The 26,031-nt window shown below is 35.8% G+C and overlaps 1 protein-coding gene across 16 annotated transcripts in view; it reads right to left on the bottom strand.

The window, feature by feature from the left end:
* Positions 1-26,031, bottom strand: part of UBR2 (ubiquitin protein ligase E3 component n-recognin 2) — a 122,918-nt gene that overhangs the window by 27,170 nt on the left and 69,717 nt on the right. For all 16 annotated transcript variants that reach the window (XR_011996216.1, XR_011996217.1, XM_025990915.2 and 13 more), the window contains 19 exons: positions 24,658-24,821; positions 24,468-24,567; positions 22,408-22,536; positions 21,164-21,347; positions 18,748-18,809; positions 17,968-18,078; positions 16,934-16,999; positions 14,990-15,112; positions 14,783-14,846; positions 13,743-13,867; positions 10,342-10,394; positions 9,144-9,246; positions 8,087-8,135; positions 7,536-7,690; positions 5,284-5,386; positions 2,936-3,045; positions 2,745-2,825; positions 2,239-2,417; positions 952-1,151 (listed from right to left, as the gene is read on the bottom strand). Coding sequence is in view for 14 of the 16 variants with exons in the window: in XM_025990915.2 (XP_025846700.2) it covers positions 952-1,151; positions 2,239-2,417; positions 2,745-2,825; positions 2,936-3,045; positions 5,284-5,386; positions 7,536-7,690; positions 8,087-8,135; positions 9,144-9,246; positions 10,342-10,394; positions 13,743-13,867; positions 14,783-14,846; positions 14,990-15,112; positions 16,934-16,999; positions 17,968-18,078; positions 18,748-18,809; positions 21,164-21,347; positions 22,408-22,536; positions 24,468-24,567; positions 24,658-24,821 (2,161 nt within the window). In the remaining 2 variants the exon portion in view is untranslated. The remainder of the gene's footprint in view (positions 1-951; positions 1,152-2,238; positions 2,418-2,744; positions 2,826-2,935; positions 3,046-5,283; positions 5,387-7,535; positions 7,691-8,086; positions 8,136-9,143; positions 9,247-10,341; positions 10,395-13,742; positions 13,868-14,782; positions 14,847-14,989; positions 15,113-16,933; positions 17,000-17,967; positions 18,079-18,747; positions 18,810-21,163; positions 21,348-22,407; positions 22,537-24,467; positions 24,568-24,657; positions 24,822-26,031) is intronic.

Genomic DNA, 26,031 nt, shown 5'->3' with positions numbered 1-26,031 from the left:
AGTGCTTTGGAAATTCCTAGGACACAGTTCTCACTCTCAAGAAGTTTACTGGAATTGTTGAGGCATATGACATATAAACAAGTCTAAGAGTAGAGATATAAAAGTGTCTGCAGCTTAGATGCTCCTGGAGGAATGAATGACTTATTCCCTCCTTAGCAGTTGGAAAAGGGCACTTAACTGTTATTCCTCTTTAAGGGGCACCTGTTTCGCTCAAAGTCACACCTCTTTCCAGAGGTGGCCAACAACCAGTCACTGATCAGTGTTGGGATTTAAAGACGCAATTCCCCTTGCTCCAAAAAAGGACACCTTTGAAGGGCCATCTGGGCCCAGAGTTCCAGTGGGGTGGGATGAAGCCTTTGAGGAATTGCATTAAAGCTCAACTTCTCCCTTTGCCTAAACCTGATTCCTTCCTCTCCATTCCACAGATGTTGATTCCAAGGCTTTCCCAAATAAATGTCCTGCATGGTCATCTCTATTTCAAGAGTCTGCTTTCTGGGGAACCCTATCAGTGATATTATCACTACTTTGCATCAGAATCTGGTTCAAGGACCGTTTTTTATAGGCAACTCGGTTGCCAGTGAGATTCCCAAGATCGGTTCCCAAGAGATTCCACTTTGGATTTATCCAGTAGACAAAATTATTGTTTCAGAGTGGCAACTAATTAGTAGGACTTTAGAAGTGTATTGAAAAATGGGAAAGACTGCTAAGTACCAAGTATGCTAATACTGTATCACAAAGAAAAGCTTTCTTTTGAAAATCTGTTATTTACCAGCTATGTAATTCATGGCTGATACTTAACTTCTGGAGTGTTTCCACATCTGTCAACTGGAAAATTTTTGCCTAAGATGCCACCGAACCAAACCTATGGAGTTATTATTAGCTTAATAAAATTTCTTTGCCACAACGAGCGGCAGTCACTGAGAGGGAGGAGAGGATCTAGCTATGACTTACCTGGATCCTGAATGAATTTACTCCTGTTTTTTGATAATACAGTTGATCTTTGAACAAATGCTGCCAGAACCATTGCCTTGCTCTCCACCTTCACCTCTTGCTCCTCTTGACACAATATACAGGTAACAAACTGTCTCTGTTCAGGGACCTGAGTTTGTGCTGGTCCCAAAGCTGTAAGTGCCATATTTGAAACCATAGGGCTGCAATAAAAGAATACAAGTTTCATGAATGAGCCTAAGAAGTTTCCATTTAATCATAAAGCAGTAGACTTTAGGTACATACATATTCAACATGTGTGGTTTTGATGATTTGAACTGGTAGAAGTCACTCATATATATGAAACCATCTCCTATAACCCTCACAGCAATCCAATATGCAACACAGAAGCCAGACACTCAGTTAACTGAGCCTAGTACACTCATTCTTTTTTTTTTTCTTAAGATTTATTTATTTGAGAGAGAGAAAGAGAGCGTGCAAGGTACAGAGGGAGAGAATCTCAAGGAGATTCCTGACACAGGGCTCGATCTCACGACCCTAAGATCATAACCTGAGCCAAAATCAAGAGTTGGATGCTCTGGGCAGCCCGGGTGGCTCAGCAGTTTAGTGCCGCCTTCAGCCCAGGGCCGGATCCTGGAGACCCAGGATCAAGTCCTGTGTCGGGCTCCCTGTGTGGAGCCTGCTTCTCCCTCTGCCTGTGTCTCTGCCTCTCTCTCTCTCTCTGTGACTATCATAAATAAATAAAAAATTTAAAAAAAAAAAAAAGCTATCTTTAAAAAAAAAAAAAAAAAGATTTTATTTATTTATTCATGAGAGACACAGAGAGAGAGAGGCAGAGACACAGGCAGAGGGAGAAGCAGGCTCCATGCACCGGGAGCCTGACATGGGATTCGATCCCGGGTCTCCAGGATCGCGCCCTGGGCCAAAGGCAGGCGCTAAACCGCTGCGCCACCCAGGGATCCCTAAATAAATAAAATCTTAAAAAAAAAAAAAAAAGAGTTGGATGCTCAACGAACTGAGCCACCCAGGCGCCCTGTGCACTCATTCTTTGAATGTCAAGGGTGTTCTGTGTGACACATCATTTTGAGCATACACATGGTATCTTATCTATAGTTGGAGATATACTCATAAACGTATACTAAAAACTAAAATTCTATGGGTAATTCCTATTCGCCTACCAATCCTAAATTACTTTCAGACTAAAAGTGACTTATAAGGAATAAAACCCAACATCTTTCCCATTTGAGAATCAATGGTCAAGAGATAAAAAAATGTTAATTATTTTTTTACCTATTATCAAGAACAGCAGAAGTAGAGGCATCTAGTTCTAATGTCTGCTGAAAGAGTTCTTTGTTCTCATCAATAAAGTGCCGCTGCATCTCAGACATCTGGGCCATGATCTTTTCTCTGCGCAGTCTGGCAATCTCAGCTTTTCTCTTCCTCTCAGCTTTGTCTTTGTCTCTTGAACTCTGAAAGTATGCTTCATTTAATTAGACCATTAGATGCCAAATTAACATTTTTGCCCCAAAGCAGAACTGTCTTGATTGTAACTACTACTTAAAAACTATTTAATAATCTTACTTATCTAAACAAGAGAAAAGATTTTTTTAGCCTGTTTAAAAAAAAAGAATAGACACAGAAAAAAAAATTGCTACAACAAATAAAAAGTGGCACATTGTTTGGAATTCACATTTTTTTGTGAATAACATCAACTACCAACTTATTACAGATAAGTTTAGTTGTTTATAGTGAACTTGCTACAATCCTTCAGTAGGACCTCATTTGCTTTTTTATACCTCTTCCATTATGGTTCCTTCAGTCTCTGCCACAGGACTGGTGGATGAACTCTCTCTTATCTTCTTAATAGCATTAAAAGTCTATGACAAAAAGTATCAGTTATTTGGAAGCTATGAAATATTATCAAAATTTAAAGATAACAAACACTGAATGTTTCTCATGAAAAGCAAAGTGATGCCAGAAATTGTACCTTTAATATCCATCTAATCATATCTTTGTGGACATCTAGGTAGGGAGCATTCTGTAGTGTTTCCAGCATAGCTAATATGCTAGGGGAGTTGTTTGGTGCTTCACCAGGTTCTAAGGCAGAAAAAAAATAAAAGGCACAATAACAACTAATATTTCACAGTGCTTATTACTATGCACAAGAAGATAAGGTTGCTTATAACATTATCTGCCCATCATTTATTTACAGCTCTACTTCTTAGAGATTTTCAATACTTCTTAAGAATGTGATGTATCTGTAGTTAAAAACAAGTTAATAACTAGAATGCTTTAATCATTCAAAATGGACATCTTATACCAAGTGATTATTTTAACATAGCCTTTAGCAATTAAATAAAAACCCAGCTAAAAGGTCTACCTGAGATTTAAAAAAGTGTAAGAAATGAACTAGATTACAAGGGTGTGTGTGTAAAAATACATCAACTTATTTTGGCCTTCTTTTTTTTTTTAAGATTTTATTTATTTATTCATGAGAGGCAGAGAGAGAGAGGCAGAGACACAGGCAGAGGGAGAAGCAGGCTCTATGCAGGGAGCTTGACGTGGGACTCAATCCGGGGTCTCCAGGATCACACCCTGGGCTGCAGGCGGCACTAAACGGCTGCGCCACCCGGGCTACCCTGGCCTTTTTTTTTTTTTTAAGGTTTTAATTAATTTGACACTCAGAGAGAGCAAACACAAGCAGGGGGAGCAGCAGGCAGAGGGAGAGGGAGAAGCAGACTCCCAGCTGAGCAGAGAGCTCCACATGAGGCTAGATCTCAGGACCCTGGGATCGTGATCTGAGCTGAAGGCAGATGCTTAACCAACTGAGCCACCCAGGTGCCCCTTGTTTTTGCCTTTTAATAAAACCTAGATTTAAAATAAAATGCATTTCTCCTTCTGTAAGTTATTTCTTTGAGGAAAAGACATATAAGTCCACATCAAGAGTACACTTAATCTAAATGTTAGCTAATTTAGTTTTATAGTAAAAAATGTCCAGTTATTGACTTTCTTGGTTTAAGTGCTGCCTTTTGGGCAAAATATTCCTAAGAGGGCAAGAGATTGAACTATGTGATCTTTTAATATTCTTTCAGATCTAAAGTTCTGTGGCTAATTTTAAGGACTTGACTCTAAACAGGGTTTTAATTATATAAAATGTTTAAAGAGAAATATGAGGAATGGCTAGAGAAAATGATTGTTGAAAGAAAGAGACAAAGAGAAAGAGAATCTGATGTTGTAGAGTGATGAGTGGATGAAATTATAGTTTAATACCTTTAATGGGTATTACTATCCATTATACCACCTGCTGAAACTCCTAGTATAAATTCATTTAAATATCTGAGCAAATGGTGGATTGCAGGTCTGGGGCAGGGAAAGTATAAGATGAGTCTGGGGCATCTTTTGTGCCAGAAAGTAAGGTGTGCTCAAATACTGACGGGCTAGGGTCAAAAGGGCAGGGAAGCCAACTGAACAGATTCCCACTGACCAAAACTGGCAATTTGAGTATCAAAAAGAATCTTTTTTTTTTTTTTAAAGGAACCTTGATCATATGTGACTATAAAAAATGGAGTAAATGAAAACCCAAGAGTAATATTAAAAAGCAAAGCACAACAATCCTAAGTGAACAAAGAAGCCTCATAGTTGTAACCCCTGAAGGCAACTATTAGACCAAATGCTTATTTTGAAAATCAAGAGAGGAAAGGCTTTTCTTTAGAGATGAAATATGATGGCTGAAATGAATGCTTTAAAAAAGTGTGCAAATATTAAAGAAAATATAGCAAAATACTAACTACTAAGTCTAGGTGGTAGGTGTATGGATGTTTCCTGTACCAACATTTGCCTGTGTTTACAATTTTTAACAATAAAAAGCTAAAAGAAAAGTCTCCTGGCCTTCTAAAAAAAATCACATTACTTTATATATAAAATGATAATCTAATCTTCTATAGCTAATTTTCTTATTTTTAATAATATGTCTTTATAACAGCAAGAATTTAAAAATGAAACCCTGATAGTAAACTTTGTATTTTCAAAGCATATCTGAGAATTAAATGTATGTGCTAAACTGATTTCAAGCTAAGGACTCCTCATTAATGCTTTCAGTTTATGAATTAAAATTTATGTATTTTAAGTATGTGCAGTCCCTAAGTATTTTCATGAAAATACATCAGGATCAGGATATGATATATAGTACCTTTAACACACAGATGAGTACATATAACCTCAGAAATCTGGATTTACTATAATCTATTTAGAATCTATATGAGCAAATAAGAGGTTATATTACATATTTAAAATCAGTAGTATCTTCAATTAGTTTAGTAAAAAGTATATACATACTTGATATCTTCTGAGTGAAGGTAAATGTTACTACATGCTCTTCTGTGACATTGTCTAAATGCTGTTTTTCTTCTTGTAGTGCCATTCCAATTAAATGTAACACCTTGAATAAAATGTTTTGTAACTTTTAGTACATCAAAAATCAAGCACTTTTTTAAAAAAAAGATTTTGTTTATTTATTCATGAGAGACACAGAGAGAATGAGAGGCAGAGACACAGGCAGAAGGAGAAGTAGGCTCCATGCAGGGAGCCTGACATGGGACTCAATCCCGGGTCTCCAGGATCAGGCCCTGGGCTGAAGGCGGCACTAAACTGTAGAGCAACCCTGGCTGCCCAAGCACGTATTTTTATAAGCGGTAATAAAAAAGGATTCACCACTGAAAAAAGGTAAAGCAAACTACTAAAGACTAAGTGCAATAAAAAATAATTTGAAGTACTAATTTTTATTAAATTCAAACTCTAAATTTTGTTTTCTAATAAAAAATTCTCATTAAGGAAACAAAAATTTCCATGTCACCTTGGAAGAAAATTCAACTGCAAATTCTTAGAGTAAGTTCATGTAATACGTCCTTCTCAGTTTTATGACATCCCTACACTACAGTCTTTAAAAAAAATTTAAGAATCAGTGACCAAATAGAGCTGAAAGCATCTATCATGTAATGATCTAGTTTATAATATTCTCTAGTTTCTCTAAGAACTAAAAATCTTAATCATCTCAGAAAGATATTCTTTCTTTTTTTCTTTCTTTTCTTTTCTTTTCTTTTCTTTCTTTCTTTCTTTCTTTTTTTTTTTTTTTTGATTTTTATTTATTTATTCATGAGAGACACAAGGAGAGAGAGGCAGAGACACAGGCAGAGGGAGAAGGCGCTCCTCACATGGAGACCGATGCAGGACTTGATACTGGACTGGGATGATGCCCTGAGCCAAAGGCAGGCGCTCAACTGCTGAGCCACCCAGGCATCCCCATACTTTTATTTCTAATACCACATAATTTATGAAGATTTTTATAGTTCTTAAATCTCACAAAAAATCCCTTACTAGACTTCTAGGAAAATATAAAATTACATCGATTTTATTTGCATCTTTACTGCTCTTATCCTGCTTCCCAATTTTGGAAGGAAATATGTGTGTGTTGTCTATATGTTTCCCCACACAAAGAGCTACTGTGGCTGTCAGAGACTTGGATGAACTAGGTTAGCTTGAAGGACATAAAATAAATGTACATAAAAGGTAACGCTGTTCACTCCTTTCTTCTCCATCATTTCCCATAAATCTATTGCTCATATAATACTGATGGTCTCTAGTAGCCTATAACTCCATGCTTTTACATTTTAAGTATATGTTTATAAATGGGAGGGGTGTGTGTGAGTATACACATATCCTAGCCAATGAGACACTTGAGTCTGCTGAGATAATGGAAAGAAAAATAGCTTTGGAGGATGGATCTGAAATAATGCTTGCTTTCATTTATATCCTGGCTTCATAGCTTTCAATCTAACGTGCCTTCAGGGAATCTGTGTAAGCCTAATTTCATCATCTTTAAAATGGGGGGAAAAAAACACCTTCCCTGTAGAGTTTTAAGAATTGCAAATATTGTATGCAAAAGTACCTACCACAGAAACAGGTACAGAGTAGGCAAATTCTATTAACTGAATAATTACTATTACGTTACTTACTAGTTGAGTAACACCAACAAGTTAACTGAATCTTACTGAAACTTGACTTCTTCATCTATGTAATGGAAAAAGTTTATCTACCCAAATGGGTGTTGTGTGAATTCAATGAAGTAAACAATTCAACAATGACTTACATCAAAGCTGTAAAATAAAATACAAACAAGATTCTATCACTTATTAGCTACATGACCATAAATCTTGGAGTTTTAATTTCTTCAATTGTAAAATATAGATACTGATGAACCCACAGTTTTTTGAGGAGGTTAAATAAAAACATGTTAAGGATAACACATTACACAAGTGTCAGAGTACTGCATAAACAGATATCACAAATAATCAATGAGAGAAGAGTGGCCAACAAGACCAAGGTAATCACAACTAAGTGGTATAATTAAAAAATACCTGCCTGGCTCTCATTTTCATTGTCAGACACAAAAGCAGTAACAATATTACTATATTTCAAATTAAAATAACACTGTTTTGTGCTAATTTGTCTGTGTATAGATATTGACAAGAATATTTTGACTTTTACTAAAAAAGCACTAAAATATAAATAATAAGTGTTTTCAAACCTACCCTTTGGAGCATGGACTCAGACCAGGCATATCCGTTATGTTCTACAGCCCACTGCAGTACTGTCCTCATGATGCACAACATCACATCTGACTGCAAAATGTTTACCAGACTTGCAAATAGAGGGCAGAAAGGAGGCAAAACTGGAGGTGGAAGTGCTGAAAATAAAGTTATTATTTGGCTTCTTCTGTAGAACATGTTTTTAAAAACCCATCTTTTGATAGTCTTCACTCAAAGAATAATCATTAACACGGATCTTAAAGCTATATTTTACCTTCACAAGGTCAAATGCATAAAAACTACATAAATAGTAGTGCAGTGCAGAGGAAAGCCTTTCTTTTCCCTAAAAATGTCCTAGGATATGAGATAAAAACCACTAAGCCAGAGGTGACTCAGTACAGTCTATTTCTGTATTTGCATATTTATTAGTCTTTTGAATGTTCACTTGGAAAGCAAACATTTAAATCTTCCAATTCACCAATAGTAAACATTATAGTCAATAGAAAACAACATTTACCAAGTAGAAAAAAGATTTTTAGAAAGATTAAAAATACCTGTATCTTCCCTGTTTTGTCTTTTCAATTTCCGTTGAGCTTCCTCTGCCTAATAAAATTGGAGAAGCAATTAGTAATACACAACAACCTAATATCTACAACTACTAAGTTAATTTTTGTCATACCATTTTCTGATTTTAGAAGATATTTACCCTTATTTCTTGGCCCCCCCCCCAAGCCCCAAATGACACATCAAGATTATTTTCCTTTCCTACACACTACCCACCCCCACCAAGCCCCAAAGAAGTTCTTTCTTATCTTAACATGCAGGGGAATCATGTATAAACCAAAACCAAAATGTTATCTAGGGTTAAGCTCTATGGTACACATCTAAAACTAAACAAAGCTTCATGTTTAAGTTTAATTAACATCCTTTACGAAAACATGTTTTAAGAGTAGACTGCTGGGGTGCCTGGGAGGGCTCAGTGGGTTAAGTGTCTGACTCTTGATTTCAGCTCAGGTCATGACCTCAGGGATCATAAGACTGAACCCCCATGTCAGGCTTTGTGCTCAGTGGGAGTCTGCTGGAGATTCTCTCCCTCTGGCCCTCCCACATGCATGTACAATTTACCTCTTTCTCAAATTATAAATAAGTAAATCTTAAAAAAAAAAAAAAAAAGACTCCTAAAAGACAAAATTTACCTAACAATTATGAGGAAAATTCCCTAAATTACTATGGAAAAGGATAATGTTAAGTAGTAGCAATTCTGAAATGAACATAAAAGAGCTTAACTGATTATTATACAGGTTGACAATTTGTCTTCAAAAGCCAATAAAATACAATCATATGTGTGGTTATGTATATAATTATATAGATCTTATATATGTATTTAGCATACATGGCAGCAGCAGGGGATGGCCCAAAATGTTAGGTGGTAATATTTTAGGTAATCTATGCCTTCTTCATTGTACCTTTTTATATTTTTTCAAATTTCCTACAATATTTTTATTGTATTCTTTTTCAATACCTGAAAAGCAGTAAAAGTTGTTTAGGAAAAAAACAAATCAACAAACACACACAGCTCTTCCCCAGTACACTTTTAATTTTCCCATTTACCTTGGACTGCTCTGCCCTTGAAAAGTGATAGAAATACAAATTGAACTCTTTGGCACACTCTGGTTTCAGTTCATACATGCCTCGTCCTGTTAATCCAGGTTTTCTATGGAAAAAAAGTCCTTAAAATATTATTACTAAAGTCACACCCTAATTTATGAGACAGTCTTAGATAACAGAATAAAAAAGCAGAGCTCTCACTGCTGATGAATGTAAAGTGGTACTATTCTCTGGGTTATTTTGGTAATCTACATCCAAAGCTCTACATGCATCATCTTATCTGACACATCTACTTTGTATCTTCATAATTAACAAAATAAGGACATCACTGTTGGAGTGGGAGCAGGAAAAAGCAGGATTGAGGAATTGCCTCAACAATCTCAAGGGGATAAACTAGTTTACCTATTGACCACTAGAGAGTAAAGGCACTATTCAGAGGCCACCTCATAATTTAGGAGGCACATTCAGATGGAAACAAAGAAAGCAGTTTTAAGAAAGCTCAATGCATTGACTTCTGTCATATGCTCAGTTTATTTTTATTTTTTAAAATATTTTATTTATTTATTCATGAGAGACACAGAGAGTGAGAGGCAGAGACACAGGCAGAGGGAGAAGCAGATTCCATGCAGTGAGCCTTTTGCAGCACTCAACCCAGGGACCCCAGGATCACACCCTGGGCTGAAGATAGGTGCTCAACTGCTGAGCCACCTGGGCATCCTTCACCTGCTCAGTTTATTTATTTTTTATTTTTTAAAGATTTTATTTATTTATTCATGAGAGACACACAGAGAGAGGCAGAGAAACAGGAAGAGGGAGAAGCAGGCTCTATGTAGGGAACCTGACGTGGGACTCGATCCCGGGACTCCAGGATCACGCCCTGGGACGAAGACAGATGCTCAACCGCTGAGCCACCCAGGCGTCCCCATCTGCTCAGTTTAATGTCAATTATTTGAAACTGTCAGCTAGGAACACCAGTTCTGAGCACGATGAAAATTCTCATAAACCAATTTAGGCTGATGAGTGCAGAGCTAGATCAGAAGAGTGAAATGACAGTGAGAAATGTAGTTCAGAACTATGCATTTGAAAATGTCTGTCACTCTCTGAAAGTAACAATTTCATTCTCAGTTCCATCAAAGGAAACAGTAAGAAAAATTAATATATATAAAAAAATTGAACAGGAAAGAAAAGGAAGTAAACTCACTTGAAATGGGCAACTGCTTCAATTACGCTCTCCATGCCAGTCTCCTTGTTCTCCTAACAGCATGAGAAACAAGTAAGTGCATTTCATGTTAACAGTGTCTGCTAGCACGTTGAACATTGTACTTTTCTCTCCTCAGGCCTTAGATAGCAACCTTATGAAGCAGGTATACTATTATCTCAATTTTTATAGGTGAGGATTCCATAGTAAACATAATCATTAATATATAACCAAGGAAATTATTTTGTAAACTAACACTCAGATTCTATAATTAAAAACAAGTTACTACCATATGGATTCAAGGTGACAGCTTTCAAAAGGAATTAAGTTAAAAACAACACAAAGTACACATAACATTTAAACAAAATTTATATAAGATATTTATACTATTTCATGAAAATTACACTGATTCCTTATCTATTTTTAGTAAAACAGCATTTCCTAAATCATATCCCATTCATAAAAATATATTAATAGGAATGCTGATTAAAGAATTCTCTGGTCAAAAATATTTGGTAAATATAGTTGCCATCACTTTGTACAAGGTATACTTTAAAATGCTGTTTTAAATTATATTCTTCTTGGGGTGCCTGGGTGGCTCAGTCAGTTAAGCATTTGACTCTTGATTTCAGCTCAGGACTTGATCTCAGGGTTATGAGATTGAGCACCTGGGTCGAGCTCTGTGCTGGACATGGAGCCTGCTTCAGATTCTCTCTCCTTCTCTTCTCCTGACCCCTAAAAAAATTCTTTATTCTATAAAGTCCAAGTGAAACTGTAATTGCTTCCTCATCTAACAGCTCAGGATTTATTTCCTGTGTTATAAAGTTTTAAGTAATTTTTATCCTGACTAGATTTAGTGATATTAAGAAATTATTAATTATTGTTCTTTTATCATGGCATATAGGTAGGCAGGTTTTTCTAAAAGTCCTTTAAGACCAGTTTCTCAATCTTGGCACTACTGACATCTGGATCAGATAATTCTTTGTTGTAGGGGATCTGTCCTGTGTATTGTATTATAGGATGTTTAGCTGTATCTCTGGCCTTTGCTCACTCAATGCCAATAGCACCACACAACCCTGCCCTGAGTAGTGACACTGCCAAATATATCCTAGGAGGCAAAATTGTCTCTGGTTGAGAACCACTGTTTTAATACATATACAATTCCATTTATAGATGAAATGCTAAGCCTGTTATTCTGGTTTTTTGTTTTTTGGTTAGAACAACTCAGCAAAATAAAATTCCAGTTAATTGTTGCACAACATTGTTTCACATATACATCAAACAGGCAAACTCCCCACCCCCTAGCAACTTCAAATACAAAAAAGGAAAAAAAAAGAAACTTTTTCTTGGACTTTTTAAACTATTTCATAAAACTACTTATATTATAGCTAAGTACATGCAAAAAAAAACTACTGGAATGCTTGGAATAAGACCTTTTTTGTTGTTGTTTTTGTTTTTACAAGATTTTTTTTTTCTCCTTTGAAATTATAATGAACATGGTCACAATGCGAGTAAAGTCAGAAGCAGGGACAGAGAATGCTCTGAAGTCTGGTTTGGTCATCTGAGGAAATCATTAAAAATGGCTCATCCCTAGCAATATGCACACACAAAAAATAAAATGTAAATAAAGAATACAAATTTTCCTTTAAGGTACTTTTAAGAAAAAAAAGCAGGGCCTTGGAAGTTTTGATTCTTTTTTCCTCCCCTATGGCAAACTTATTTTGTAGTTTTGGTTGGGTTATAAAGACCATGTATCATACGCCGGTAAACCTGACATATATTTTTTAAAGATTTTATTTATTTATTTGACAGAGAGAGAGAGGTGGGGGCAGTGGTGGGAGAGGGAGAGGCAGGCTCTCCGCTAGGCAGGGAGCCTGACACAGGGATTGATCCCAGAACTCTGGGATCATGACCTGACCCATAGGCAGACATTTAACCAACTAAGCCACTCAGATGCCCCTAAACCTGATATTCTTTTTTTGTTTTTTTTTTTAAGATTTTATTTATTTATTCATGAGAGACAAGGAGAGAGAGGCAGACACTTAGGAAGAGGGAGGAGAAGCAGGTTCCATGCAGAAAGCCTGATGTGGAACTCAATGTGGGGACTCTAGGATCACGCCCTGAGCCAAAGGCAGATAGCTCAATCACTGAGCCATCCCAAGTGTCCCCTAACCCTAGTATTCTTAACAAAATAACCCAGTGGGGGCGTAGGGATTTGTGATTGGGGTATAAATAAAACAAGACTGGCTGAAACTGGTGATAGATTCTGTTACACTATGCTTTCTATTTCTATAGATATTTGAAACTTTTCATAACATAAAGCTTAAAGGAAGTATTACTATGCAACAAATAGAGGTTTAAATCCCAGAAGAATGAATATTAAGGTTGAAAGTTTTAATCTTGGGCAGCCCGGGTGGCTCAGCAGTTTGGCGCTGCCTTTAGCCCAGGGTGTGATCCTTGAGACGCAGGATCGAGTCCCACGTCGGGCTCCCTGCATGGAGCCTGCTTCTCCCTCTGCCTGTCTCTCTGCCTCTCTCTCTCTCTGTGTCTCTCATGAATAAATAAATAAAATCTTTAAAAAAAAGAAAAAAAGAAAGTTTTAATCTTTGTTTCAAATTTGGGAAAACATTTTAAAAAGCCCAAGGAAATAAGGATCTCTCCTAACTACAAGTGTTGGGTATCTATCTGAAAGCCCTGTTGCTGAAAAATAGTTGGCCAAAGAACCTGAGATCCTGGGACAAGAAATAGTTACAATTAGCCTCTGAATCCTCATGTGAACATTATTTTACATTTACTAAAATGAAAGAGATGGCTTCCTAAGGAGAGTTTTGGGATGCTTCAGAAGGAAAAAGCTTTGAAAAACTTTAGTATCCTCAACATAGCTGAGCAGGTATTTCTTACTTCTCCAATAATATGAAGTCACAAAGTTATTATCTTCACCCATGGTAACTTTGTAGTAAGGACTCTATAACAAGCCCTGTCTACTGGATACATAACTTCAGTTCTTAAGATCAGGTTTACTTTATTCAGCATCCTTATCTCTTCTAAGAATTCATTGTAAAAGATTCTACTTCTATGCTGCCTACTATCCCCGGTCACTAATACTCTCTCTTTTTTTCCCCCCCTAGTATTAAAAAAAAAAAAAAAAAAAAATTAAAGTAACCTCTGTGCCAAACGTGGGGCTCGAACCCATGATGCCAAGATCAAGAGTTACATGCTCTACCGACTGAGCCAGCCAGGTGCCCCTCTAATTACTTCTAGTAAGAGTGACTAGGAATTATATGTGTCCTAGAATTATAGTCTTTACCACTGTGGAAAAGGTATACAGAAGTAAATCTAAACATAATAGCCTAACAGGTAGGGAGGAATTTCCATAATTTCTTTTGTAAGATCCAAGTACTTACATCTTCAGGTAAAGACTTCACCAATTCACTATGAGCCATAGGTTTGATGCTTAATTGATGGATAATCTCTCGCTTAATTTCATCTGTAGCATTTACCTGTCCAACTCCAGGACTAAATCTCTCTCCTATTGAGGCAGAAGTACATATATACACATTTAACATAATCATAATACTTAAGCAGCATATACTTTTAATTCATTCAACACAATATATTTTTCTTTCTGTGCAGCGGAAAAGTAATAATTAGTTTGATAACAAGCTAGGGTGAAAGCAGGCTTTGGGCAGCAGAGAGAGAACTCTGGTTTCTATTTTGAAAGAATGGGATCAGAGGCAGGAAGGGATTGGATATAGTCAATTGCTGTACCAGTAGACTGGGAGACTGCTTTTAAGCCATCTGCCACATGGTACAGGGAGGGAGAACCTTCCTTTGTCCTTCTACCTAGTGCTAAATAAGATCTCACCTTCTGAGACCTTTCTTAGTATCACCTTCTGAGAGCAGCCAGGATTCTCTGTTCTATGGACTACAGAGTCTAAAATAGCAGAGGAAGTAGCGAAGGTAAGGATAAAAGAATAGGAAAGATGGAGGTGACAGGACTGAAGATATAGGCAATAAGAAAAGAAATCTGCATCTATTAGCCACAAGTCTCTATTAACTTATTATTATCATATCTAAAGCCAAAATGACAGTTCTATAACACAAAACTATAGAAAGAAACATACCTAAGATACAAAGGAACAGTAAATAGCTCCTAAATATCCTATTCTTACTTGCTAACCTCTTCTGTCCTACTTTTTTCTCCCCAAAGAGTCTTTCAGATTATTCTGCTTCAGTTATTTGTGCTCTCTTGTTCCAAAGTACCACAACACTATCACTTTCAGTGCTACAGTAACCAGAAGTGAGAAAGAGATGGATGAATGCTCTAATCTTCCTGAAACTGAAGAACTGCTCAAACAAAAGAAACATAGCTTAGAAATTCGGAACTATTTGTTATCACAAAAGCCAATATAATTGATAAATGTTGCAAACAACCGAAACTTACCAACAATCATTATAATGAGGTATAGCATTTCTTCTATTAGAGTATTGTTTTGCTGAACTACATCCTGTAACAAGTTGGGGGGTTGGGGAGAGAAAGTTCAAAGATAAAAATATAAAAACTGTATTATCTCAGATAATTAACATATCCAAAAAGAATGAAAGATATTTCTTCAATGATGTATTGTGGTCTTATAAAACATGCTCTTACCTTATGGGTAATCTCAGAGCTAAATCTTTTTCCATAGTCTGGAGTACTGAAAATCTGATAAAGTTCAAAGCGGCTGAGCATTATCATCAGGAAATGATTTGGATCCATCATGGAGACACCTGTCTTTTTTTTTTTTAAAGTTTGAGATAAAGGAAAAGAGGGAGGTCAAAGGGGCTACTAAACAATTCGTGAAAGATATTTTGGGGAGCATAAGTGAAAATAGCTTACTTATTCACCAATCCCTAAAACAGATGAAAACCCACTTAGCCAATTGCCTACCTGTGGAAGCTATAAATGTAAATAAAAATCTATGCTGGTAAAACAAGACATAGACAAAACAAAAAACCCTTTAAACCTAACACATCAGAATAACATGGACTATATGTTCTTTTTCTTTTTAATGCTCTGAATTAACTGCAACCCATGAATTCAGTTCTGAAGTTTTATCTCAAGGCTCTCGTCACTATCTAGTAGTGTATGGACTCTGAAAGAAATGCACTATGGCAAAAAAAAAAAAAAAAAAAAAAAAAAAAAAAAAAAAAGAAATGCACTATGGCAATTAAGCTTCTAGTTCTTTTTATTTACATAATATTAAACTCTAGAGCTCTCAAACTAATTTTTGATGATTATACTAACTGAAACAACAGCTTTAAAATGTTAGTTTAGTTTTAATTCTCCTTTAATTCCATTTGTATAAATTCTAAATCAACTTGGATTTAAGTTTATTTTGGGTCAATCATTTTTTAAAGACTCTGAAAGAGAGACTATGGAAGAGAACACAAGCTGGGAGGAGGGGTAGAGAAAGAGGGAGGAGCAGACTGCCCACTGAGCAGGGAGCCTGATGCGGGGCTTGTTCCCAGGACCCTGGGATCATGACCTGAGTCTAAGCTGCTTAACCAACTGACCCACCCAGATGACCTGAGCCAATAATTTTTGAAATTCACATTTCATAACCTTTTCTATGATTTTTATTTTAATAAATAAATTATTTTAAAAGATTTTATGTACTTATTCATGAGAGACACACAGAGAGAGGCAGAGACACAAGTAAATGGAAAGTAGGCTCCCCAATGGTACTCCATGCCAGGACCCCAGGATCATACTCCGAGCCAAAGGTAGATGCTCAAGCATTGAGCCACTGAGGTGTCCCCTTTTCTATGATTTTTAAATCCACTCAGCAATAACAAGGAAAAATTACTATGTGATAAGACTTTCTGCTATGCATAGTAGACAAAAAGGGACTAAGATATAGTTGCCAAGGTTTAACGGAGAGGATAAGAAGTAAATAGGCAACTGTGATCCAGAGCTATGAATGCCATGGTAATCGGGATGAGCACCATGCTATGGGTGTTCCCAAATGGAATACTTAGCTACATTTTTGTGTGTTGGGGAAGGCTTTCTAGAGAAAGTGACACTAAATACTAAGACATACAGGAAAACAAGTTACAAGGTGAACAGAAAAGGAAGGGGGTAGGGTAGGCAAACTAGGGAGCAAAACAAATAAATACAGAATTTAAGACTTAAGAGAGAACACAGGAATCTCAGGGAATTTTAACATAGTTATGTTTCATAAGCCTTGGAAATCAGTTTAAGAGGTTTGGATCTTTAACCAAAGGACAATTAAAAAAGGATGGCTTTCAGGTTTCTGACTCTAACAACTTTAAAGATTGTTGAACAATATGCCAAGGTAGGAAATCCAAGATAGGAGGAGGAAGGTATGGCAGAAATAAGAGGAGTTAGTTTGAATATGTTAAATCTGACATGTGTCCAGGAAATTGATATGGAAATGTTCTATAGCCTGTTAGTCTTATGATTGGAGCTCAGGAGACAGGGCTAGGCTGGTGTTACAGATTTGGGAATAATCATAAGTGACTGGGTTCTGTGGAAATGACAAGAAAAAAACATTCCTTACAACCTGTAAGTTTAATGCTTTTAATTCATTACCTGAAGCATTACTATATCCTTGTCAAACATTTCACGTCTGCATTTCACATTATGGTAGTAATAAATCTAAAAAAAAATTATATTGGGTAATAGGTTTTTATTTGTGCAGCTCTCTCCTCTCCCCAATCCCCAAGAGCACATGAGTTTAATGCAAGTGCACATGGGCATGCACACGTACACACACACACACACACACACACACACACACACACACAATGTGGTTTCTTTAACAGTTAATACTGTCTTAGAAGAGATTAAATAATTAGAAATTTCCAGATTTCAATGTTCATTCTATGGTTCATATTTTGCAGCCAACTTTCTGTGTTTCCTAACAAAGTTACTCTTCTGTAAGGTTTATGGCTATGAAAAATGGAAAAAAAAACCCTGCACCAAGCCTTGATAAAGTCTAAAAATAAAACCAAAATTCCAGAGCTGTAGTAATAGAACTTTTCTTTGAAGTATAGTTGACACACAATGTTACATTAATTTCAGATGTACAACATAGTAATTGGGCAAGTCTGTATGTTATGCTATGCTCACCACAAGTGTAGCCACCATTTTTTATCATATAATTTTATCACAATACCATTGATTATATTTCCTGTGCTGTGCCTTTTATCTTTGTGACTTATTTATTCCATAATTGGAAATTTGTACCTTTCACTCTGCTTTACCCTTCTTACTCACCCCCTGACTTCTTCCCCTCTGGTAACCATCAGTTTCTAACGAACTTTCATCTTTTACCACAATTTTATCTAAATAGATGAAATATGGATTTTTCTTATGTTTTGTTGTTCTAAAACTGTTCTAAAAATGCTCTCAAGTTAAAAATCAAGAAAATTGCGTTCATTTCTATTGTTTCTTAGCAAAGTATGAATAAAAGTTCTAAGAAACTTTTTGGTTTAACATTACATTTATCTTCTCAAACAATTTTAATATACATATACTCAACTTTCAATGACTTATGTACAACCTTCACAGATGCCAAAGGAATAGATGGATTGAAAACTCTTCATAAACTAAAAAATACTTACCTGGTTTACTAGAGAGAAGCCATTTCTCCTCCACATTCCTGCATGTACTTGGGCACATAAAACAAGACATCTAAGAGGGTGTTCTATCAACATGGGTGGGCTAAGTTCACTCTGTATATATTAAAAAATAATAATAATAAATTTAAAAATCCACAATAATCTCAACTCTTATTATAAAGAAGATAGGGATGGAAACTTTGTATAAAACAATAGTTAAAATTACTTAAAGTATGTTTGCGTGATGGTTAATCTTATGTGTCAACTTGGCTAGGCCATGGTACCTAGTTTTTGATTAATGCCAGTCTAGATGTTGGTGCGAGTATTTTGTTGAAGTGACTGATTAGCATTTAAATTAGTAGACTCTAAGTCAAGCAGATTACCCTCTGTAATGTGGCTGGACTTCATCCAATTAGTTCAAGGCCTTATAAGAAATACTGAGGTCCCCCGCAGGATGAAGAAATTCTGTTTCCAGAATGTCCTTGGACCTCAGGCTACAACATTAACTCTTCCTTAGGTCTCTAGTCTGTCAGACTACCACACAGGTATATTTCAGACTTGCTAGGTCCCATAACTGCACAAGCCAATTCCTTACAATAAATCTTGTTTTTTTCTTTTTCTCTCTCCATACTTACATACCCGTGTGCACATGCATGGGCACACAATCTTCTATTGGTTCTGTTTTTCTGGAGCATCCTGATTAATCAAGTTTGTTTTCAAGTGGTTTCAAGTTTATGAAACATAATAGATAGGTATTTACTTTTAAATGTTAGTATTACTTACTAGAGGTAGGAGCTCTGGAAATTTATATGCCACTTCACTTTTGCTTAATAATACATGTAAACCTGCATGGGAGAACAAACAAAAAAGTATTTCTACAACTGCAGATCATTTAGAAAAAAGTCCTAAGTATTCACTCAACTTTGTATCTAACTACTCTTTCTCTTTGGGAACCTATCCCATTACAAATTAAGATTAAAAAATAAATTGCATCCATAAATGAAGCTTTTTAAAATGAGATTCTCATGAACCTCTGTATCAAAGGTACACTTAGAGCTAGAATCCTAATTATAGGTACTAATAGACATAGATGACATTTTATAGAAGTAAATGTTAGACATACAAATACAGCAAAAGCAGTTATATAATTATCAAAGCAATTTATGCTATGCCCACTTTAGGGTCATATTTCACTGGGTTGTGGAGTTTGTTCTCATTTACAGTATAGTAGGAGAGATCCTTCTGGCAAGAAGAGAGACTTGTGGTCTGTGCTGATCCTGACCTCAGATTTAAGTTCCCCAGAACTTCCAGCATAAAATCAAAGCCTCTCTAGTTCCCAACTGCAAAGGGCTCTTGAATAGCTCAACCTTGGTTAATTCAGTTAACTAAGAATTAATTGTCCTATTTATGTTGTTGTCTACACAGAGAATGTTTTTTACAATCTTGTCAATAGATGTGGCCATATGGTCAAGTCTGGCTTGCGGCTTTCATACTCACGAAGACCTGCATCATGAGTCTCATTCTAATGACCTGCACTCAACATCTGCCACTTAACCTCCATTAGTACATACTCCAAGTTGTTCTTGAACTGTTTTGTGTATGTTTACTTTAGTAAGCTCTTCAATTAGATTATAAGCATTTAGGTCAAGCTTTATCAAATATAGTCAGTAGAATGCTCAAAAATGGCTACTGAGAAGATCTGAGAGTGATACAGATTTAGGCAGAAATGAGTACATTCTCAGAGTACTGACTGTTTTCCTTGTGGATAACTTTCAGCATTGGCCTCCATCATACAACCAGATTTCTGAAGGCAGCAAAGATTAGTAGCTGAGTTGTAAACAGGACCAACATTCCTACATTCCAGATGAATACTTTCCCACAACACCATGCTTGCCACCTGCTCATATCAAGTATCAACAGGTTCAGTGCTCACAGCACTTACAGAAACAAAACAGGGCCGGAACAAGTTATAGAAATAAGGAATTTCTTCCCACAATCACAATTGCATACTTAAGTACTTCTTTGTTGTCCTATTTGTTGCATTAGTAATATTTAGATGTCTAAGTTATCTTAAATCTCCATGACTGCCAGAAGACTGTTGGAATGCTAGGCGCTAGCACAAAAAAATGTGACAATGCTCAGAACAATGAAAAAAAATGCATTCAGAAAAGAAAGGGATTATAAGTCCTTATCCCATGGACATTATAAAAGAATAATAAAGGAATACTAGGAACAGTTCTATGTTCACAAATTTGATAACTTAGATGAAATGTAACAATTTCTTAAAAAACATGAACTACTAAAACTCCTACAAGGAGAAACAGATAATTAGAACTAACCTATAGCCATTAAAGAAACTGATTCAGTAATTAATTAACCCTCCAGGAAAAAAAAAAGGATCAAGTCCATATGGTTTCACTGATGAATTTTACCAAACATTTAAAGAAGAAATGATATCAATTCTCCACAATCTCTTACACACATATGTACACAACCACTTTCACATCACATTACTGAACCACATACCTAAGATAAATTACAAATTCTGCAATAAGTAAAAATAACTATCATTAGAACTCTGTTCTACTCTCAAAGTAAAAATGGAACTACAGGGAACAGTAGTATGTGAGCAGGGTAAGAATTCCTGCAATCAAGAAATATAGAAGGAAGCTACACTGAAATGAATTTGTAGATAGAGATGGACAAGTGCATATTCAAAGTTTTTACCTGCTGCAAGGTGGCAGCTTCAAATACTCTACCATGTATATAAAGGGCTTATAAATCAACTACTTATGACTAAAAAACAATCATTCCAATTTGGGACTCACTCTTGACCTGCTGCTTAAAAAGGTTATCAATAAATGAATAAAAAACAGCTTAGAGGGAGAGAAAAAAAATTTAGAATGGTTTCAATTTATAAGCAATCAGTTAAGTGATAAGGTGATTTGAACTGTAATAACGCAGACTTTGACTTTTTCTTACTGCATGACATTAAGGAAGTCGCCTCTGTATCTTAGTCTTCCCATCTGGGAAGCAAATGTAATAATAATACCTACCTTATAGGCTGATATGGTAATTAAAGAAGTTAATGCTTATAAAACTCTCAGTATAATGTATAGTAAGTATTCAAAAAATATTAATCACAAACAACAATTTAAAAAATAATTTCAGGGTTCTTTTCTGGGGAGAAATGCTTTACCTGCAAGTAAGCGAGAAACTGGGAGGTGAATGCTAACTTTTTCTTGGGAAACACAGTATCTGATAGTTTCCACTGAATGTCCACAAATGCTTAATGTGATTGGTTGTTCACCATCAGTGAAACCACCATGACACTGCATCAATACAGCAAGGCATTTCTTGTAAGCTTCAATTAACACTTTTTCCTAAAAAAGAGGATTTTCTGTAAGTTACTCAAAAGTTTGGATTTCTACAATATTGAATAAGCACCTCAAATTCAACGATGAGTAAGTACCTCAGACATCAATATAGGCAAAACCAAACTCAATCTTCCTTCCCTCAACTCGGTCCCTCTTCCAGTGCCCTGTCTTAGGGAAGAACATCTCCATATAGCTGTGGAAGTCTAGAAGTTATTCCAATACTCTCCTTTCTCTCATTTCCCACTCTCCAATCAATAACCAAGCTGGCAATTTCATCTTCTAAATTTCTCTCAAACCTGCCCACTGATCATCTTCAGTAACTCAAAGGAAAGCCAACCATCTATTAAATCCCTTGTTTCTACCCTTGCTCTCCTCCATCTATTCTTACACAGAGTAATTTAAAAAAATATGTAAACTGGATCATGTCACCTTTTCTGCTTGGTAGCTGCTAGTGGCATCCCAAATCAGAATAAAATCCAAACTTCTTTCCATGACCTCCAAGGTCCTGCAAAGTCAGTCTGCCTTTCTACCTTCAACCTCTGTGCTCCAACCTGAGCCTTCTCACTCTCTTTTTCATCACAGAGCATGATGCAGTTGTCTCTCAGTCAGGAATATTCTTTACTCTTTGATCAGTTAACTGACCTATATCTCATAGAAGTCTTCTCTTACCTCTTAACTTACACAGGCTCTCATCTAGACTTTACAAAGACAGAGAACAAATGAAATAATTGTAAAGCTTTATTTTTGGATAAATTTCTTTCTTTTTTTACTTTTGGATAAATTTCTAAACTCTTTTTATATGCTCAAAATCTAGATGAGATTGTGGAAAAAATGAAGATAGCAACATAAGAGAAGAAAGAGAGTAGATTACTTCTTCCTCTATTTTCCAATTTTTAAGCCCTCAGAATTTAAACTTTTATGGAATTTATAGGTAAGAGAGGAAAATACGTTGTTTCATAAGGTAAGTATCACCACTATACTCTCCAAATCTCCTCAGAATTTTCTTTGGAGTCTTTACTCCCCCTCATCCATTTATCTCCTACCCCCACCCCTAGAAGAAACTCACATCTAAAGCACACCAGTCCTGCATCATTGAAATGACATGTGTTAATTTCATTTGTAGTGTGAAGGCTGCCTCCCACTCTGGTTCCATTTCAATATGCTGTCCTACTTGACGTGTAATTGGATCCATTCCCTTAAAGGAAGAGAAAAGATTTTAAATGGATTAAAATTGTATTTATCCTCTTACATAGAATTTTAAGAAATAATACAGAAAAAATATATATTGATTATAAAAACAAAGTTTTTAACAAACAGCTTCAAGTAGTCTAAGTAGTCCAATTCTCTAAATTACATTTTTATATTAACATTCTCTAAAATATAAATAAGGAGGGGCACCTGGGTAGCTCAGTCGGTTAAGCGTCTGCCTTTAGCTCAGGTTATGATCCCAGGGTCCTGGGACTGAGCCCTGTGTTGGGCTCAGCGGGAAGTCTGCTTCTTCCTCTTCCTTTGCCTCTCCCCCTGCTCACACACTCTCTCTCAAGTGACCACATAAAATCTTAAATTAATTTTGAATTCAATAATCTTGAATTATTTTTGAGGCAATCTTGTATATGTTTTAAACAATCCTGTATACTTCACTGCAACAATCCTTCTAATTATTTTTTAGCTCTATCATCTACAGACTAAACTGTTAGAAGAAATTAGGCTTTTAGGGGATCCCTGGGTGGCTCAGCGGTTTGGCGCCTGCCTTTGGCCCAGGGCGCTATCCTGGAGACCTGGGATTGAGTCCCACATCGGGATCCCAGCATGGAGCCTACTTCTCCCTCTGCCTGTCTCTGCCTCTCTCTCTCTCTCTCTCTGTGTGTGTGTCTATCGTAAACAAATAAATTTAAAAAAAAAATTAGGCTTTTAAAATGTTACTGGAATAAAGTTTTCATATTAATTCCTAATCTGCAACTAAAAGTTCTCACAGACTAAAAGAAAGCAAAAGAACCAAAAAAACCCCTACAAAAAATACCAGAAAAAAAGCAAAACAAAAAAATAAAATGGTTTTATAAGAACATACATTTTTGAAATAATTTTATTTATTCATTTATTTTTAAGATTTTAAGAGAGACAGAGACATGGGCAGAGGAAGAAGCAGCCCCCCCATGGGGAGCCCAAAGTGGAACTCAAATCTAGGACTGTGGGATCACAACCAGAGCCAAAGGCAGACGCTCAACCACTGAGCCACCCAGGTTCCCCTTGAAATAATTTTAAATAAGACTATGTTTTAGAAGCCAGCCTAGTTACCCTCTTGGTGTGTCAAAGCTGATTAGATTACAGAAAATAGAGGACACCTCAAGTACTTAAAATGACCAAAGTTTCTACAGATAGAAAAACATACAAGTATTATAATAAATTAATATCCACGAACCACCACCCAACATAGAAACTACAATATTTTCCAAAAATAATTAAGTAGATTTTTGCTTATTTCTTGCTTAAGAAAGCCAGATAGCTATTAAAAGAATTACAATGGAACAGCTCAGAAATTTGGGGATGACATCTACCTTCTTACAGTTAAATTGGTTAAATATACCAGTTGGCTTTTTTTTTTTTTTTTTTTTTAACCAGTTGGCTTCTGTTTCTAGATTCTCTTCTGTATTAGGTGTTTCCAAAAAAGAGAATTAAACAGAGGGGAGCAAGTTCTATACTGTATTATATAAATATTATATCAAGGAGAGAATTATGGAAACATTAAAAATAAAAATTAAACATAGTTAATAATACTTTCACTTAATAATTAAATTAATACTTTTACTTAGGCATATTAAAATATAGTATATTAAAATATAGTAAACTTGCAATCCTCAAAGAAAGAATGTTACTAGTAACCAAAAGAACAACCAAATACAAAAGAACAATAGATGCCAAAACTTTTGCTTGGATGTCATTGTTCTACATCTAAGAGTTTCCAATTAAAGACAAGCTTCTTGCTCCAAATTGTAGTCATCCAAATTATTCTTTTGGAAATGTGCCCCAAATGAAAAAAACACCTAGATAGAAAGATGTTAAGTTTAATGAACCAAGAAAAAAATAAAAGGGAAGTGCTCCTCATTAAAATGTTCCATTTATACATACCTGCATACATTTGAGTAATTCCAAAAAGGCATCAAATCCTTCTAGGAACTTCTGCCTCAGATCATCTGACCATTCAGTTGGTTTGCTAATTAACACATACCTGAACAAGATAAAAATAGCAATGAACATATGGGTAAACACTGACATATTACAAGATGCAAGTGGCTGAGACAATTAAACAAAAGCTTACTTGAGATCAAAAATAAGGCTCTGAACTCTCCTAAACTTGAAGGCTTGTAAAGCAGTATATCGTTCAAACTGAAATCTGCCCTGGGCATCTCGATGTCTCAAATGATCCATAAAAGTCTTAATGATGATGGTCATCAGGTTTTCTTCTGTGATAAGCATCCGAGCCTAGAACAAAGTGTATCAGAGTACATTGGTAATCAAAACCTACTTACTAGAAAGCTAAAAAAAAAAAAAAAAAAAAAAAAAAGTCATCAACACTGGTTAGCTCTTTGAAGTTTAAACCCTTTTCAGTATTATAAATGCATTACTGTGTATTTTTAAACAACAATTACTTACTCCAACTGCCAAGTGTATGAAGCAACAGTTATATCAGGGAGAAAGATGCCAGAATATTAGGAGACAGATCCAAGACTCATTTATTCAAAGACAATTCAGGGTGGGGGTCTGAACCAGGCTGCAAATTTTTCTTAACTGAGACATTTAGACACCTATAATGGTATGGTATAATTATTCTAGGATCCAGAGGTTCCTATCATAGATTCATTCTGTAGAACTTAGTAGGAAACTGTATTTCCGGGGATCCCTGGGTGGCGCAGCGGTTTAGCGCCTGCCTTTGGCCCAGGGCGCGATCCTGGAGACCAGGGATCGAATCCCACGTCGGGCTCCTGGTGCATGGAGCCTGCTTCTCCCTCTGCCTGTGTCTCTGCCTCTCTCTCTCTCTCTCTCTCTCTCTCTGTGACTATCATAAATAAATAAAAATTAAAAAAAAAAAAGAAAGTGTATTTCCTCTTAATCTCCTTTTAAAATTTATTTTTTGTTTTTGTTTCTATGTATAGATATATATTTTTAAATAAGCAAATACATATAAATGATGCAAAAAAAGAACACACATAAAAAGTCTCCTAGCTCCCAAAGTCCCCCTTGCAAAGGTAATCTCTGTTAGCAGTTTTCTTGCATATTTTTCCAGAGATAACACGTGTGTGTATAACACATACATATATATGTATATACACATGTATATATGTTTATAATATATGGGTTAAGTATTACTTTTAAAAGTGTTACAATTTAAAAAATAATTTCAGGGTTCTTTTCTGGGGAGAAATGCTTTACCTGCAAGTAAGCGAGAAACTGGGAAACCAAGAGTTCAATGCCCAATTGACTGAGCCACCCAAGCACCTCTCTGAAAAACTTTATTGAAAAATAATGGCCTGTGCATATACTTTAGGTTAAACTAAACGTGACAGAGCATACAGGGTAGTGCTGACTATAAATTAGGGCACATTTAATAAAAACAAATTAGAACAAGATATTGTAATCACTTGAATTATTAGTACTGGTTCTTGATCAGGCTATTTGTAAGTGAAGACTGGAT

The sequence above is a fragment of the Vulpes vulpes genome, chromosome 1 (genome assembly GCF_048418805.1).
Source record: "Vulpes vulpes isolate BD-2025 chromosome 1, VulVul3, whole genome shotgun sequence".
Taxonomy (NCBI): domain Eukaryota; kingdom Metazoa; phylum Chordata; class Mammalia; order Carnivora; family Canidae; genus Vulpes; species Vulpes vulpes.
Note: the sequence above shows the minus strand (reverse complement) of the source record. Positions and strands in the feature narration are given on the sequence as shown.